General features: G+C 33.1%; 3 protein-coding genes across 6 annotated transcripts; 2 read left to right on the top strand and 1 right to left on the bottom strand.

The window, feature by feature from the left end:
• LOC104776251 lies at positions 4,228–7,719 on the top strand. 4 transcript variants are annotated; one of them, XM_010500284.2, is made up of 11 exons: positions 4,228–4,484; positions 4,574–4,639; positions 4,742–4,822; positions 4,924–4,977; positions 5,071–5,139; positions 5,260–5,322; positions 5,601–5,683; positions 5,766–5,831; positions 5,929–6,117; positions 6,215–6,301; positions 7,384–7,719. In XM_010500284.2, exons 1-9 carry the CDS (start codon positions 4,251–4,253, stop codon positions 5,969–5,971), a joined length of 759 nt encoding a protein of 252 aa, XP_010498586.1. In that variant the 5' UTR covers positions 4,228–4,250; the 3' UTR covers positions 5,972–6,117; positions 6,215–6,301; positions 7,384–7,719. The 4 variants fall into 4 exon arrangements, with proteins under 4 accessions (XP_010498586.1, XP_010498585.1, XP_019099127.1 ...); XM_010500283.2 differs by lacking the exon at positions 7,384–7,719 and adding an exon at positions 6,689–6,781; XM_019243582.1 differs by lacking the exon at positions 7,384–7,719 and having other exon boundaries at positions 6,215–6,427.
• Positions 6,288–7,377, bottom strand: LOC104776253 (dof zinc finger protein DOF1.2). The gene has a single exon (XM_010500286.2). It carries the CDS (start codon positions 7,250–7,252, stop codon positions 6,467–6,469), a length of 786 nt encoding a protein of 261 aa, XP_010498588.1. The 5' UTR covers positions 7,253–7,377; the 3' UTR covers positions 6,288–6,466.
• On the top strand, positions 15,863–17,089 carry LOC104776250 (nuclear speckle RNA-binding protein B-like). The gene has a single exon (XM_010500281.2). It carries the CDS (start codon positions 16,089–16,091, stop codon positions 16,803–16,805), a length of 717 nt encoding a protein of 238 aa, XP_010498583.1. The 5' UTR covers positions 15,863–16,088; the 3' UTR covers positions 16,806–17,089.

The following is a 17,089-nucleotide window of genomic DNA, read 5'->3' as shown; positions in this document are numbered from 1 at the left end:
TGAAAGCAAACCAGGCGTCAGTACTAAATCATATATATATTGCAAGCTGATGTGAAAGCAAAAGGCTTATTACTACATCACCTCCAACATATTACATCACTACAAACAAAGAATATACATTATCATAGATTAATGAATAAAATTTAGAGATTATCATGAAGTTTGAAATTAAAAAAACAGTACAGTTGGTAGACTTTTATAAAAATCAATTAAGGTAAGGCATTACGTTATCGGGTTATTCCTTTATCTTCTAGATGCTGAACTTTAATGTTTTTTGCTTTGTCTCCAATATTGGGATAGGCCTTGTCTATTACGGCCCATAATCTACACACGTCTAAGTACTGATGCGTGGTTTGTGGCTCTAATTGAATTAAATGTGGCTGTCTTCAGTCTCCACCGCCGTGACATACGGAGCTTCATATCAACTTCCTTAACGAACCGCATTAGCAATACTTTCCCGGAGATGATCTTCATTCTCGCCGTCGAAACGGCTAGATCTCAGCTATTGGCTATTGTTGCAGAGAGCAGTGAGCAAGTTTTCTCACTAATACTAATTTTAAAAAGTGAGGTTTAGTGGATCTGAAAGCCATGATTCAATTTTTTCTAACTTATTATTAATATAAGGCATAACGAGATTTTTATTTTAGTATCTAAACTTGCACATACATTACAAAAGAAGACTTTGGACCGTATTAACATGTTGGCCTTGATTGGTGATCAACACTTGTACCCGTTGATTGTCGTTACTAGAGCTTAGCTTAGGTTAATTAGATACACTTTTAACGGCTTTTAAGTTCTAACCTAATAAAATCAATCATTTAGCCGGTGTTGTTGTTAGTTTTGATAAAATTCGGTGTTGTTATGTTAGCTAGTTTTGTATTGGCATCATCAATTTGTAACTTAAATAAACTCAGGCTCCTTATGTACTTATAACTTGCACATACATTACAAGAAACAGTGATAGATAATGTATTAATAAAATCACCTAGTTAGGTTTTGAGGAATTGAATATGAAGATACGAGTTGTTAAAAAAAGAGAAATCCATTAAGGTGATAAAAACGGTTTCAAGTCATAAGGACATTATTACAAGTACTGAAATAATATATATATATATATATATATATATATATATATATATATATAAAAGAGGGACAAGGCCCTCCTTAATTGGCTTTGGCTTTGTCATTGATGCCGAGCGCCCTCCTTAATTGGCTTTGGCTTTGTCATTGATGCCGAGCTTCTTCTTCTTCTTCTTCTTGTTTTTCTTTTTGAAAAGATTCTTCTTCTTGTCTTTAAAAGAAGACAGTGCAGCTTCAGATTGAACGGAGGCGGCGAGCATATCTTTGCGGATCTGGAACTCCTGCAGCAGTTGTTTTCGATCAGTATTCTTGTGCCAGGTTTCACGACCATATCGAAGATCTGACCAAATACAACCACGTCTACCGTACGTCATTCCGATCGAAGCCGACGATGGAAAGTGAAAACGCAAAATCTATGCGGTTTGGATCTTTAGCACAAAGTAATACACAGGAATTCAAAAACTCTCTTTTGATTTATTAGAAAATAAGTTTTACAAGGTTTCTCTCCTTAACTCTATTTTCTAACTCATTCTCTCAAGTTCTTAGATTACAACTTGATATTCTTAACCCTCTTTGAATCTTCAAGCTAGTTTAAGATTCAACTGCTAGGATCTCTCAATCTATGAGGTGCTGAACTTTTCTAAATCCCCAACACCCCTATTTATACTGATTGGACTAAACCATACAACAGACTAATTCCCAATTCTAAATAAACTTGGAATTGTTAATTTCCTTTTTTTTGTATGAACTAAGAAATTAACAATCTATGTAAAGCTTCCTTTTATCTCCAAAATAAAAAAAAGTCTTCGTGCTTCTAGAATCTAGCGAAGTAACAACCAAAACCCTAGCTCTCTCTCTCTCTCTCTCTGGAAACTACTAAGTCGTTTTTTCTTTCACTGATCATACAAATGAAGAGAGAGACATATAATGGGCATTGCAGAACAAGATTCTTTGTTTTCAGTATTTAAACTAGTACACTAGTATGATTTACAAGAAGCAATGACGGATTATGGCATCAATCAAAATGTTAAGGGTTTTGAGGAATTGAATTAGACGAATACTGAGTTGTTAAAAACCGTAGAGAAATCCCATTAAGGTCAAACATGTTACATAACATAAAAGGTTTAAAGTCACAAGGGCATTATTACACAAGTGCTTGGGGAAGAAAATATAAATATATATAAAAAGAGAGGGACACGGCCTTCTTAATTGGCTTTGGCGAGCTTCTTCTTCTTGTTCTTCTTGGTTTTCTTTTTGAAAAGTTTCTTGTTCTTGTCTTTAAAAGAAGACACTGCAGCTCGTGGAGGAATCACATCTTCTAACTTGATAGGAGGAGCAGCAGCTGTCTGCATGCTGCTGAGTCAATTGAAAACAAAAAACATGGACGAATCTGAGCTAACCACAAACAAGTACAGTTCTTAATTAATTAGCCAAGATAAAAAAAAATTCAAACCTTGAGGAAGTAGTGGGAATGGTGGTAGTAGCCCCAGACAAGTCTTTCTCCGGCTACCAGAGAAACAAAATATGAACATATAAGTCCATCTAGACGGCAAAAAAAATCTAGTTACTGGTTACAAATATTTAATAATAAGAAACCTGAGTTTCAGATTCAACGGAGGCGGCGAGCATATCTTTAGGGATCTGGCACCTCCTCCTCCGTTGTCCTCGATCAGTATTCTTACGCAAGATTCCACGACCATATCGAAGATCTCCCCAAATACCACCAGGAGTACGGTACGTCATTGCTATCGAAGCCGACGGTGGAAACCCTATCTAAGATCTCGCTAACTGGATTAACTTTATGCTGCCTAATGGGCTTTTATAGCGAAGTAATTAACAACCAAACCCTAGCTCTCTCTCTCTCTCTCTCTCTCGAAACTACTAAGTCGTTTTTTCTTTCACTGATCATACAAATGAAGAGAAAGAGACATAAAATGGCATTGCAGAACAGGATTCTTTGTTTTTAGTATTTAAAATTTAAACTAGTTCACTAGTACGATTGAAGCCGACGGTGGAAAGTTGAAACCTTATCTTTTTTGGGAAAATTCCCCAAAAAAACATGAACTAATTTTTATTTGGAAGAAAAAAACACCAACTTTTAAGGCTTTCAAAAAAATACATCAACTAATTTTTTTCGTGTATAATAAAACCCAAACTATAAACTATTGGCAGATTCATACCTATGATATCAAACAAAAACAATTATTCCAATTTTACCCTCTGAAAAATTGAAAAAAAAATTATTTTCTTTCTCCTTTGTTCATCTTCTCCGAGCTTAGCAACAATGGCAGCACCAATTTACACAGCAAGTCAAATAAAATGATTTACACAAGTATCTTATCCTCATCACATAAATCTTCAAATGTTAGCTTTCAAACGCTTCATATCTTTCAACATCAAGATCACTCGATTCACCACCACTAATTATAGTCATGTACCCACTATTTCACCTCATCTTAAGCGATGTGTTGATGTCACACCACTAATTAAGGGTTTTCAATGTTTCATTCGTCAGCTAGGGATTGGAATCAGCGAACGTCCGATGAGCAGATGAACCACCGGATTATTTACCATCTCCACCGGGCACCGGCTGCGGCGGCTCTCTGTTGACCCTTAATCTCGTGCTCGTTTCATGTTCTTACTTTGGAAGGTTCTAAATTTTCTTCTGCTTAATCTCAGGTCACGTTTTTGCAAACAGAGAAGAGATGGTGCCATTATTGTTACTTGTTACGGCTCGGAGAAGATAAACGAAGGAGGAAAAAAAAGTATGAATCTGTCGATATATTTTTGTCGATTTTTTAAAGGGTAAAATTGGAATAATTTTTTTTGTTTGATATCATTATGTATGAATCTGCCAACATTTTTTAATTTAGGTTTTATTATACACGAAAAAATTAGTTGATGTATTTTTTTGGAAACCTTAAAAATTGGTGTTTTTTTCTGCCAAATAAAAAAGTAGTTCATGTTTTTTTCGGGAATTTTCCCTATTTTTTTTTTTTTTCTTTTGTAGCACAAGTAACACAACGTTTTCTAACATGTCTCGATTTTATTGGGCTAAAATATTGGGCTAGGCCTTTGATATTTCAGCCCATAATCTACACACGTCTTCTAAGATACTGACGCGTGTTTTGTGGCTCTGGTCGAACTGAAGAAAATAACCAGACACTACAATGGCTGCCTCCACCGCCGTGACTTACGGAGCATCATACATGCTTCCTCCAAGAACCGCATTAGAAATATCTTCCCGGGGGTTAACTTCATTCTCGTCGTCGAAACGGTTAGACCTCAGCTATCTGCGGCGGAGAGTCAAAGTCAATGCACCATCGCCAAGGCGTGTCGTGGTTCGTGCCGCCAGAACTGAGTCAGGCGGAGTAAAATTAGGAGCTAGGGCTCCCAATTTTGAGGTAAAACTGTCACATTCACGTCGTCGGTAAAAAAAAAAAAACAGAGGAATTTCTAGTCTTAGAGATTTGTGTGTGATTGAAACTTATAGCTTCCGGAGCCGCTCACTGGAAACTTATGGAAATTAGAAGATTTTAAACTGTACCCATCTCTACTTGTGAGCAATGAACTACTTTTCAATTTGTTAATTTAGCTTTTTATAATTTGTAATCTAAAACCTCTGTTTTTGATTTTGTGTGTTGGTTCATAACATTGTTAGGTTATGTTTATCTGTAATCATTGCCCGTTTGTGATTCATTTGAAGAAAGACATTGTAAAGCTTTGCAATTTCTATATGGAGGTAGGTAACAAACATTTTGCTTCTTTGTTCTTTCCATAGCTTGACTCATTATGTATTGGTTATCTTATCTTAGCTATATATATTGTTGTCTGGTTCTGCAGAAAGGTCTTGCTGTTGTTGCTATATCTTCAAATTCTGTTGTAACTCATCCTCAGGTTTGTGTTTGTTGCGATACTCTAGTATTAGTGCTTATTTGTTCAGATGAGGTTTCTATATGGTTTGTTCCATATTGGTTTTCCTTTTCACAGGATGGGCCTGAGTTCATGGCAGAAGATGCAAAAGTTTTCAAGTACCCGTTTCCTTACTTGTATGATGAGGTATCCTTTGCCTGTTCGTATATATATACAGTATATTTTTTTTAACTTTTTCAGCATTGTTAGTTGTAGGATTATACGAGTTTTCTGATCTTTTCGTGACATTTTTTCCTCCTGCCTCAGTCACAAGAGGTTGCAAAAGAATTTGGAGCTGTTTGTACCCCCGAGTTTTTCTTATACAAGAAGGTAATTTGTGATCATATCTTTTGATAAAAGATTGCTAAGTAGCAGGGAAAATGTCTACTGTTTTGGTTATATTGTGATTATTTCCTGCTAAAGCATGTAAAGATAGTATATTTGAAAGATAGTTTTATGGATATATGCTCAAGATAGCCATTTGTTGGATTGGGAGTACTTATATCATGAATTCCTTTTCAAGCTCAAACAAATAATACTTCTTATAATAACTCTTGACGTGCTTTGTTACTTAACTCTATCTCAACTTGCTCTTGCATGTGGAGCAGGATGGTCGTAGACCATTTGAGCTGGTCTATCATGGTCAGTTTGATGATTCCCGGCCTAGCAATAATATACCAGTATCTGGGAGGTTGGTTTATCTATGTCACTACTTTTAACATATTCCCGGGAAGTTGTTATACAATAAAACCTAACATGTTATATTTGTGTAGGGATCTAAGCCTTGCGATTGATCTTGCCCTTAGCTGTCAACCAATACCATCAAATCAAAAGCCAAGGTACAATCATATTTTGATACGTTTCTCTTCAATTCTTTGTTTACCATGTCTATAGCCTTTGATGACCAACTGAGATCCTGCATTTGGTATCGTAAAGTGTTGGTTGCAGCATAAAGTGGCATCCAGAAACAGAGTCGTGAGCTAATACATTGATCGTGCTTACAAACTGCATTGTATTAGAAACAGCTGCGCAACATTATTTCCAGGCAATTCGTTTGTTTGCTATTAATTGTGTTCATATTATGTCAGAACCAACCAAAGATCGATGAAAACTATTACGATAGAGGTGCAAACTGAACTTCCTTTCTTGTTTGCGGGTAGAGTAGAACTGCCAAGGTTTGCTTTTCAACATATATGAATAGTGAGAATTTCGAATTTTACAGGTATCTTCTAAAATCGAAACTGAAAGGAGAGGAAAAGACAAAAGAGAAGAAATTTGAAACCCTACCCGCAAAAAGAACATAAAAATTGTAAGTTTGTATTCATTATTCAAGATTAATATACAGTAATCTACTCCACGGATCCTATTCTGTGGGATCGTTCATGTGTGATATATAACTTCATGAACAATATAAGAATGAGTTTTAGTGTAAATAGTACGTGTTTTCTATATATAATAAATTAAGTATATGTGATCAAATCCCGAATCTGGTAAGATCTGTTGAACTCCAGTTATCACCATTGATCATGAAACTCCCCTGAGAAATCAACTGGTCTGGCTCCTCTGAGAATGAGCATTCCAGGATCTCTTGAATATCTTTATCATCGAGTAAACCCTGGAACTCGAAGATCTCCTCTCGATCTTCTTGGAGAAACTGACCAAAACCTTGTTGATCTTCTTTGGTCTTATCGGATAGATGATTAAATTCCCCGTAGAATCCAAGATCCACATCGGTTTCTTGGCAGATATCCCAACTCAAGGAATCTAAAGCATTAGTGGTTGTTGTTACCGGTGAATCTTGATCGGATCCAGTAGTATTATCTGTACTAGAAGGGCTACGATCAGTCACGTACTGTGCGAAAACCGCAGCCAAATCAATATCAGAACCAGCAGGGCTGGACTGAACTCCATCTTCTTGGTTAATAAGACCATCAGTCCGATTCTCATTCCGACCAAACCTTTTGTGACTGTTCTGTCTACTGCGGCTTCTCTTGCGACAGCCTCCACCTACAGGTATGTTGCGGAGAGAACCTCCCTTGGTCCAGTAACGACGGCAACCTTTGCAGAAGTATCTAGGCTGAGACAAGCTGTAGTTGTTGTAATAACAAAACTTGGTGTTGGACGATGCACAACGAGGACAAGCCGGAGCAGTAACCTCTTGCCCATAGGAAAGCTTCCACTTCTCCTCCGGAATTATTTCCATCTCCGGTGAAGGAAACTGGTGCTGCTGGTAGCTGTTGTGTCCAATGTACGGCAACATTTTTCATGTACTCTTTTTATGAACTTTTGGTGTGTAAAGAAGATTGGAAAATCTAACAAGTCACAAGTGGGCACTTGGTGGTATATTCGAGTACATCTAACTCTAATATATATGGGATTGTGTGAACGCAGAGTTGGGGAAGAGCATGTGTGTGTGGAAGCAGAGGTGCATCGATTAATGTGTGAAGACTTGCGAAGTAAACGTGGGCGGTTGCCGAGCCGTGCGTCTCCTTTTCCGTTTCTTCTTCATCAAGTTACCTCCGAATTTGGTCCTTCGTAATAGTTTTTACTTATATAATGCCAATAAAATGTTTATTAAATAATCCAAGTTTTAATAAACGGTTAGATGAATTTCTGAAAGTTTTTGTTGATGCAACTTGTAATTTATGTTTCATACCATCCAAGAGCAAATTAAAATAATGTAAAGTATGTGCATTTGTGCCATCATTTTCTTCAAGTTAACAGTCATGGTAAATCTCTACATAAAAATATTGTTATAACAAGGTTGCTCAAGTGTTTTTTTAAATCCACTAGTTCATCTAGATTTGAAATGGGTGATTACACTGGACAAGCGCGATAGATATCTATTGTAGGANAAAAAAAAAAAAAAAAAAAAAAAAAAATAGTTAAAGTAATTCTTTTTTTTTGGTCTGCTTGACCTAACCTTGAATGTAAGTAAATTACTATAATTAGCCTCTTTTCTAAAATATTAACTTAGGGGCATCATATTATATTAGTGTGTAGATGATTAATCACTTACATTCTCAGCATCTTATTCTCGTGAACCGCAAGACACTACTGGATTTATTAAACAAAGCATCGTAACATTTGATCACTTGCACTCATTCTAAATAAGTATCATTTTAACACTTTTAAGCGTCGGTACATTATTATTATTATTGTCATTTTGTTTATCCCTTGACCATGTTAATACTTAATAGTTAATACCCTCAAATCTAATAAACTTGCGTAACTAATATAGACATGGCAATAAAATATATACATATGTCCGATCAGTTCAACTATATTTTCATATATAAACTTGTTTGATAGGTTTTGTCTATATATTTGGGTTTAATGAGTAATATGATCCGTCAATTAGTATGATTTTCATTACTAGCCAAAATGTTCATTTGTTGGATTCAAGTACAAATGTAGATTAGTGACCGTTAAGAGCATAGATTATGTAACCATGATAATATAGTAAGATTAAGATAGATTGACGCCAAGATTAAGGGCCACACGCACGGGAGAACACGTGCTTCTACCCTCGTGTCGACCTATGGTTCTCTTATTTCTCTCAATTCCTTCAAATCTACGAAGTTGAAATCTCTCTTTCTTAGTCCCACAAGTTGAATTCTCTAATGTATTTATTATTTTTAGGACTTTATCATTATTATAACACTTGACTGTTAATTTATCATTGTTGATCACCACCGATTAGTTTTTTGATTGGGCAGCCTTAAAACTAGATCTATGGTAAGCTCCGATCCCAATACTATTTTGTGTTTACGATACGATATCCCTAGTCTAATGATTAAAAATACCTACAAAATTGTGAATAATACGAAGTCAAACGTTAATTTTTTTTCTTTCGGATTGGCATTTATTAATTCGCAGCTGTGTTATTAATTCCTATTTGACTCGAAGTTGCTTGACTTTTAATTATAAAATATTAATTCGATATAAACAAAAAAATATATAACTTGTTACAAGTGTGAAGTATGCAACTTAATAATGTATAAAGGGAAAAAAAGCTTATGTAATTACTCTAATACTTAAAANAAAAAAAAAAAAAAAAAAAAAAAAAAAAAAAAAAAGAACTAGTATTTTGTTAGCATAAAAGTTTTTGGGTTGGGAAATCAACATGAAGATCATTAAATATCATAGTTGTGAATTTATTCTACCAATCAATACTGATTTTCATGTTAATTCGCTATCTAGATATTACTAGTAATTTTCTACATTCTTAGCGTATAAATGAATTGCGACAATTAATCATATTTATATCCCGTTTAATCAATCGAATGGTTGAAAATCCATGGGAGAGTTGATCTTGAATTCACTGAGAAACTAGCTTAAAGGCGCTAATTAAGTTCGACGGCCAAGAAGAACATGGTGCAGCAAACGGTACGTAGTCGGTAGTTCTAACAAGGTGTAATTTACTCAATTCTATTTTGGGCCTTTGGGGCTTACCTTTTCACTGTCACACAATTGGACAGACAAAATTGCTTCTTGCAGCATATCTATAATTTTTTTTTCTTAATACAGTAAAACCTCTATAAATTAATAAACACTATAAATTAATAAATTTTACTAGTCCCAAGTCGGGACAATGTAAAAATAACAAAATTTGATAAGATAATAAGATAATATTTTTTTTTGAAATCTCCTTGTAAAATATTGTCCCAATAATATCATAAATTAATAATCATGTAAATTTACATATATATATATATGCTAATATAGTAAAGTATGTTTCTCTTACATTTCATATCTATAAAACAATTGTTAGGTTGTATCTTCAAACTATAATGATATAAAATATTCTATAACATTTCATAAAACAGCTAAAACTTTTTAAAAATTTTAATTTCTAAATATACATCTTGATAGTTTGATAAACTATTAAAATACGATAATTGATCTTCTTATTCATAAATTTGAATATTTATGTCATTTGTATAAGTGAATTTGTCTTTAATATTTGTAATTCTTTGTCAATAATAGTTTTTAATTATTTCAAATTCAATTTTGATACCATAAGATTTACAACATCGAAAATTCTAATCTTATTTTGCAAAAAATGTCTCAATTCATAATTTTTTTAAAATTAAACAATTAAAAATATACCTATAAAAGAATTATTATTAATTTATAGATAAATTAATATCACTATAAATTAATAAAATGTCTTGGTCCTAACCAGTGTTCGAAAAAGCGTTCTAGACGTCCGTCTCCACCCCGTCTAGGCGCTAGGCGCTATAGCACCGCCTAGACGACCGCTTTGACCGCCTAAAATTGTAGTATCATCATTTTAGTGAATTTTTAGAATTTTCATTGCACAAATTTAAAATTTATAAGGTTTATTTCTATAAACATAATTATAAATATTTAATATGTTATTTAAAATGAATTGAAATAATTTTTTTATCTATTATTATGTTTTTGATTTAATATTTTTATTATTCTTATACATATTTTGTATAATTATGTATATAATATCATATATATATATATATTAGTTTATAGTGTAAACGCCTAAATCGCCTAAAACCGTCTAGATTCCGATTAAGCGTTCTAGGCGGTAGGCGTTGGATCACCGCCTATTTAACGCCTAGCGCTTTCTTGAACATTGGTCCTAACATTATTAATTTATAGAGGTTTTATTGTATCATCATTCCTTTTTTTGTAATAAATTCTTATAAAATCATATTACATGCATGATTTACTTTGTTATATATGTCAAACGAAACAAATACTGTACGTGTATTGAAAAGATATACATACTGTATATAGATATACTGTATATATTTAAACAGTTGGATGGGTAATACTTACAAACTAGATATTCACCCGGTACACCGCGGAACTATTTTTTAATAAAAATAAAATGTTATTTGTTTTGTAGATTAACTATATCAATAACTAATATTTAATTTGTATTTTTAAAAAATTACAAACTTACAAAATATAGATATATATTAGTTAGTGTAGAAAGTGTTTTGTTTGAGGTTTATTGTTTTATATTATGAGAATAAATAAGTAGTTAAAGAAGGAAAATATTGTGTGTGTTTATAGAATTAATTCTTATTGTTTTGTAAAATTGGAAACTTAATATTAATAAAATTAATTACTTCATAAACTTAATACTTCATGTTAAAGGGAGTTGTTCCTCTTGTTTTGGAAATTTTATTGGGATGAGATATCTTGTTTTCCAAAATCAAAACTTAATATTAATTAATTAAATTATAAAAAAATAATAATAATTAATGATAATGACATGCTTGTAAATATGTTCCAACTTCAGAATTTATTTGCTAAATGTCTTTAAAAATGTATATATAGAAGCTAGTTAAAATTTGAAAACAAAAATCTTACCAAAAGCTATACGATTTATCAAATCAAAAGATAGAATCGATTTTGTCAATACTGTATTAGTATTTCTCATCAATATTTGTTTTTGAATAACGATATTATTGCAGATTTTGTATCCCAAAAAAGTGGTAACAGTAGTTGAATCCTCAAATTTAGCTGTAACTTTTAATTCAAAACTTGACAAATTAGTAAAACACATTGATAATGCTCATTCTAATAAGGAAATAACTTTACAATTTTGCGGACAATGCCAAACATTACGGTCCTTAAAAAATACATCAAAATTTTACAATTTTGCGGAAAATGCCCAAATATTTTTTATAGAAACAAAATTACTATAGAGTCAAACACACAAAATTGGGAATTAACTTTCGTATGTTTATATATAGTCATTATCCCTAATCTGTAGGATACTAAAAGATAGACTCAAATCTTCTACGTTAATTTTACATCTAGCTATACTCTTGACACACCACCTTCGTGGATTTGTTATTCGTAAGCTTCGTACGCGTGGATCTCGAGTGTAACGATAGATCTTGTTCCATCTTCGAAAAATGTCGCAACCAAAAACAAGTGGAAGAAGCTTTGGATTCCTGAAACCATTTATGCGGCTGTGTATGTGCTTTGACGCGGGGGCCGAAGGCGATCAAGGAGGGGAGAGATCTAACTCTAAGAAAGTGACAAGGAGAAAGAGCTCCATTCACTCAATAAAATCTTCTCCGACTAATTCGTCAGTCGGTAGTGCGATGGTAGATGAGGACAGGGATGAGAAGATTAAAGATGTTATTCTCTATTGTAAGATGAATTCACCAATTAATTTCCGCTGAGTTTTTACGTTTTTTTGTTTACTTAATTTTGGTCACTTATTCATTCATTCATAAGAAGTTGTAGATTCTTATAAAAATGTGGCTCATTTTCCCAAAAAAACGATTCCGCCTATAATCTGTTATACTTCGTTTACACCATTTGTATTTGTTCTATGTAACTTACGTAGTCGACCATTTAAGCTAGGTATACAGACAATCTTGGATTGGTACGGGTTTGGATTTCTTAGTTTCTCGGTTTATTAAAAGTTAGGAACCACACTAACTGATACCATACTCCAGTAACTTTCATGTTTCATTTACGCTTTGTCTGAATATGTGATTAGGTTTATGAGAAAGATAGGTATTGATTCCGTGCTATTTTTTTTTTAACCACATCTAACCTCCATTTTGATTTTGATATGAGTAGCCTTGAAAGAAAACAACCTCAGTAGATATCAAATAGTCTTTGGTCTAAGGAGTTGTTTCTTGTTTAGGAAATCGAAATATTGGTATTGTTAAGACTTAAGACTGATTCAATACTATCTAGTATCTAGAAGCAGCCTTTGCAACTATACTTTTGATGTAAAATATATTATGGTATTAGTAAGACTATGATCTAATATTATTCTTTATTGTTTATACGATATTATATATCGATAATACGCGTAAGACCTTTAAGGTTATACGCGTTCATTCTTATCAGAAGCTAATTGATAAAAAATATGTTGATAATCTCTGTTCAGCAAAAGTTAGAATTATTCCTAAATTTTTTTGAAAACAAAAATAAAGTGGTAGAATCTACAAAGACTTTGAAAGACCAATCACTTTCCAACATTAAGTGAAGATATAGAGATGGACCTTGTCACTTGGAGATTCGAGTTGGATAGACTTAAAAACCAAACACAAAAGAGTCTTTTGAAAAGACTTTTTCTCCCTGTTTGTATATTTCCGCGTCTAGCACCATTTCAATTATGCACTTTTTCAGATTATCATGATTTTATATTATGTACTGCTACGGTACTACCATACATTGCCAAAAGAATACAAATATAATATATACACCTCGCTATATTACAAGTCTTATATGTACATCTGTCAATATGTTAGAATCAGATGCTATTTGAATTATATTTTTAAACAATAACTGAAATCGAATCTTGAAAAATCAGTTATACCTAGAGTGATTCATGTTCCAATGGCTTTTACAAAAACATTGACAAGGAAGGAGATCTTAAGTTCGAGTCTACTTACGAAGTCATATATGTATAATCCAAATTTCACATTTATAAAATAAAAAAGTCAGTTACAACTAATTTATAAAATAAATGGTATTTGGTTTGGAAATTGAATATGAACTGAGGCCAAATTTTTTTAGATAAAATTTTTGTATCAAATTAATTCTCACGTTCGTAAACCAAACAAAATATAAATCCTAATGAAAAGATAACTAAAGTAGACCCATATTTGTGTTAGTCCTACATGGTACTTAAGCAGGTCTCAACTAAATTTGCATGTTGATACTTTGAAAGTCGGAGCTAGCCAAAAACAAACTTTCAGGGTCCATCTATAGATTATAAGTCAAGATAGACCTTGACAGGACATTCAATCTTGTAGAGCTAAAATATTTGTCTAGTACGTTCTTCTTCTCTAAGTTTTTGTTTTGTTAGAAGTCTCGTATCTGGTTTATAGAATTCATACATGTAACTTATGGGTCAACACAAATACACATCTTACTTTTGTCTATTATCGAAAGTTTCCCAAGACTTTTTTAGTGATGTTTTTTATGAGTTTCTTATGAAAGTGATTTATATAAGAGAAATTCATAACTGTGGGAAAAAATATATAAAACGCTAGTTTGTCTGCGAGACTACACAAGAAGCAAACCCACATGCACGAAAGGCGCGTGAAACAAAAAAAATCCTGAAATTTAAATCTTTGCTATTTTATGGTCAAGTTAACAAAAAATTTGTGATTAAAATGACATTTTGAAAGTTAGTGATTAAAATGTCACAAATTTGAAAATTGGAGATTTTTATGATATTTTTTCCGGGATTTAAATCCATGAAATTGGTTTTTTTTTTGCATAAATAAGAAATTTAAATGGCCGAGAGCGTTGTGGTTTGGGTCTTCCATCACTTTTTAATGAAACTAAGAAACTATAACGTATGTATATGTGTATTCGTGGACGTAGCGGAAATAATCAATTTATCTTTTTTGACATTTTCACGTCGCATAGTTTTTTTGGTTAATATAACGGTGCTATATACCAGAACTTTTTATTTTTCGTCACTATATACCAGAACTTGAACATGAAAAATTAGTTATAAAAAGTGGACTCACCTTAACCACTGCCCTACTAAATGTCAGAAATGTTGCATACTATTTCAATATCTCGACGTTCATTTTAGTTTTTTTTTTTTAAATGCCTTATTATGGTTTGGAAAATGTATTATTAAACGGTCTGACTAGGCCTGGGCATTCGGTTAACCATTCGGTTTCGGTTCGGTTGTATTCGGTTTCGGTTATTTTGGATATAGTAATATAGTAACCATTTGGATATTTTTGAAATTTCGGTTCGGTTCGGTTCGGTTTCTTTCGGTTCGGTTTCGGTTTGGTTATTTAAATAAATAACCATAACTAACATAAATTATATTAACATTAACCAAATAAACCAAATATAACCAAAACTAACCGAATATAACCAAAATTAACCAAATATACAATAACAAAAATACAAAAAAGGGAAAAATATTGATTCAATTTTACAAAATAGTATTTAACTTTGTAAATTCAAAATAATAACATTTACATATATTGATTATTTAAAATATTTAATTGTTTTGAATCTAGAAATAATTTATATTTTAAGTTTATTTTATAGTTTTGCATAATATTAAGTATATAATATTTGATATCTTCTAGGTTTTCGGATATTTCGGTTAACCATTTAATTGTCGGTTCGGTTCGGTTCGGTTTCGGTTAGTTTGGATATAGATTTTTACTAACCATTCGGGTATTTGAAGAATTTCGGTTCGGTTCGGTTTAGTTTTTTTCGGTTCGGTTTCGGTCGGTTATTTGGTTATCGGTTATTTTGCCCAGCCCTAGGTCTGACCACATCTAGTTTTTTGTTTGACAAAGGAAAAAATCTGTGTCCATTATGGTCCACGGAAACAGGGTCATGTCTGGATCAGCAGAACCGTGTTGGAGCTGTACAAATTCATGCCAAGTCAGCATCCAAGTGTCTGACGTGGCACTTATGACCTCTTCTTCGCTTTTGACTTCCTCAAGACTGGACATATTCAACCCTTTTATGTTCGTTCATTTAGATGCAAACAAAAAGAACAGAAAAAAAAAGGAACACACCCATAAGTTGTGATCCAATTTTATTATAAAGTAACTTCTTCTAATTATGTTGTTTTTAAAAGAGTTAATTCATCTCTAAACTTTTGTATAGTACAACAATGTAAGCATGCACCACCTATATATATCTATCTATATCAATTTAATTAACCAAAAATGTGAATAATTTGAGGTAACAATAATAAAATATTTGAAGTTGGAAGTCGTAGTTAAAAAGTAAGTCTTTGCTAACGACTGGAAAACTTTTGATCTTGGGTAAACCAAACCAAATCTTGGTAAGAAACAAGTATACTAGAAGAAACATTAGATTAAAAAATCATTACTAAACAATCAAGTAGCCAAATTTTACCACTTTTTTTTAAGTAGGTTTACTCTGCTTTCTTCATTTGACTTTTCTCTCTCCTTCTTTTTGATACATACACAAATCATATATATACAAACACTCATGTACCCACCCTTTTCCCCTAATCATCACATAATCATTGTTCTTCTCTAGAATTATCATCACATTCACATACACTCACACATCTATCTCTCTCTTTTATAAAATATTCATCTTATAAAGTGGATTCCATGGATAATAGATCGCCAAGATCAAGAGGAATCTTGGGTCCGAGACCAGCACCACTGAAGGTCCGTGGAGATTCGCACAAGATCATCAAGAAGCCACCATTGGCGCCGCAACAGCCGCCACCGCAACCACCACAAATCCATCAGCAAGAACAACGGCAAACGCGGCCGCCAGGTGGTCCAGTGATCATATACACTGTATCTCCCAAGATTATCCATACACACCCTAATAACTTCATGACATTGGTTCAACGTCTCACAGGCAAAACCTCTAGCTCCACAACATCATCATCTTCCTCTTCTACATCCATCTCAGCACCAAACGACACGTCAGCATCATTTGATGCATCCCATGGTTTGATATCTCCGGCGGCTCGGTTCGCTTCTACGGAAAGAGCTAATACCTCGAACGAACTAGGGAAATTTGTAGGAGGCGTAGGGACTATGGATCAATATTATAATCATCTTCATCATAATCTTCAACAACAACATCAACATCATCCGATCGAACGGCCAAGTTTTCACCATGCTGGTATTTTATCACCTGGACCCACGTCTCTGCCGTTGATATCACCAGACTTCTTTTCTACGGTTGGACCTACCGACCCTCAAGGTTATTCGTCTTTCTTCAACGACTTTAATTCTATCATTCAGAGTAGTCCATCGAGGATACAGTCTCCTTCTTCGATGGACGTTTTCAACAATTTTTTTGATTCTTGATTGAGTTATTATATCAAGTTGAACTAGTATACGAGTCTTATAGGGGAAAAGAAAGATAATGTTTTACGATTTTATATCATTTTTTAGAGACATTCCAATGGAATGAGAGGGTTTCTTCTACTTGTTGCATTAGTGATGATGACGTCATTTTTAATATCAATTTGGCAATTTGATGATATGTGTATTCGTCTTTGGTGGGCGTCCCAGATATATTAAAACTCTATCTTTAATGACTCCTTGTCCCAGATATAACTGCTATATATATGTGCTCATCGACTAACCCA

Source organism: Camelina sativa, chromosome 3, assembly GCF_000633955.1.
Source record: "Camelina sativa cultivar DH55 chromosome 3, Cs, whole genome shotgun sequence".
Taxonomy (NCBI): Eukaryota; Viridiplantae; Streptophyta; class Magnoliopsida; order Brassicales; family Brassicaceae; genus Camelina; species Camelina sativa.
This window is presented reverse-complemented; position numbering and strand designations above follow the sequence as displayed.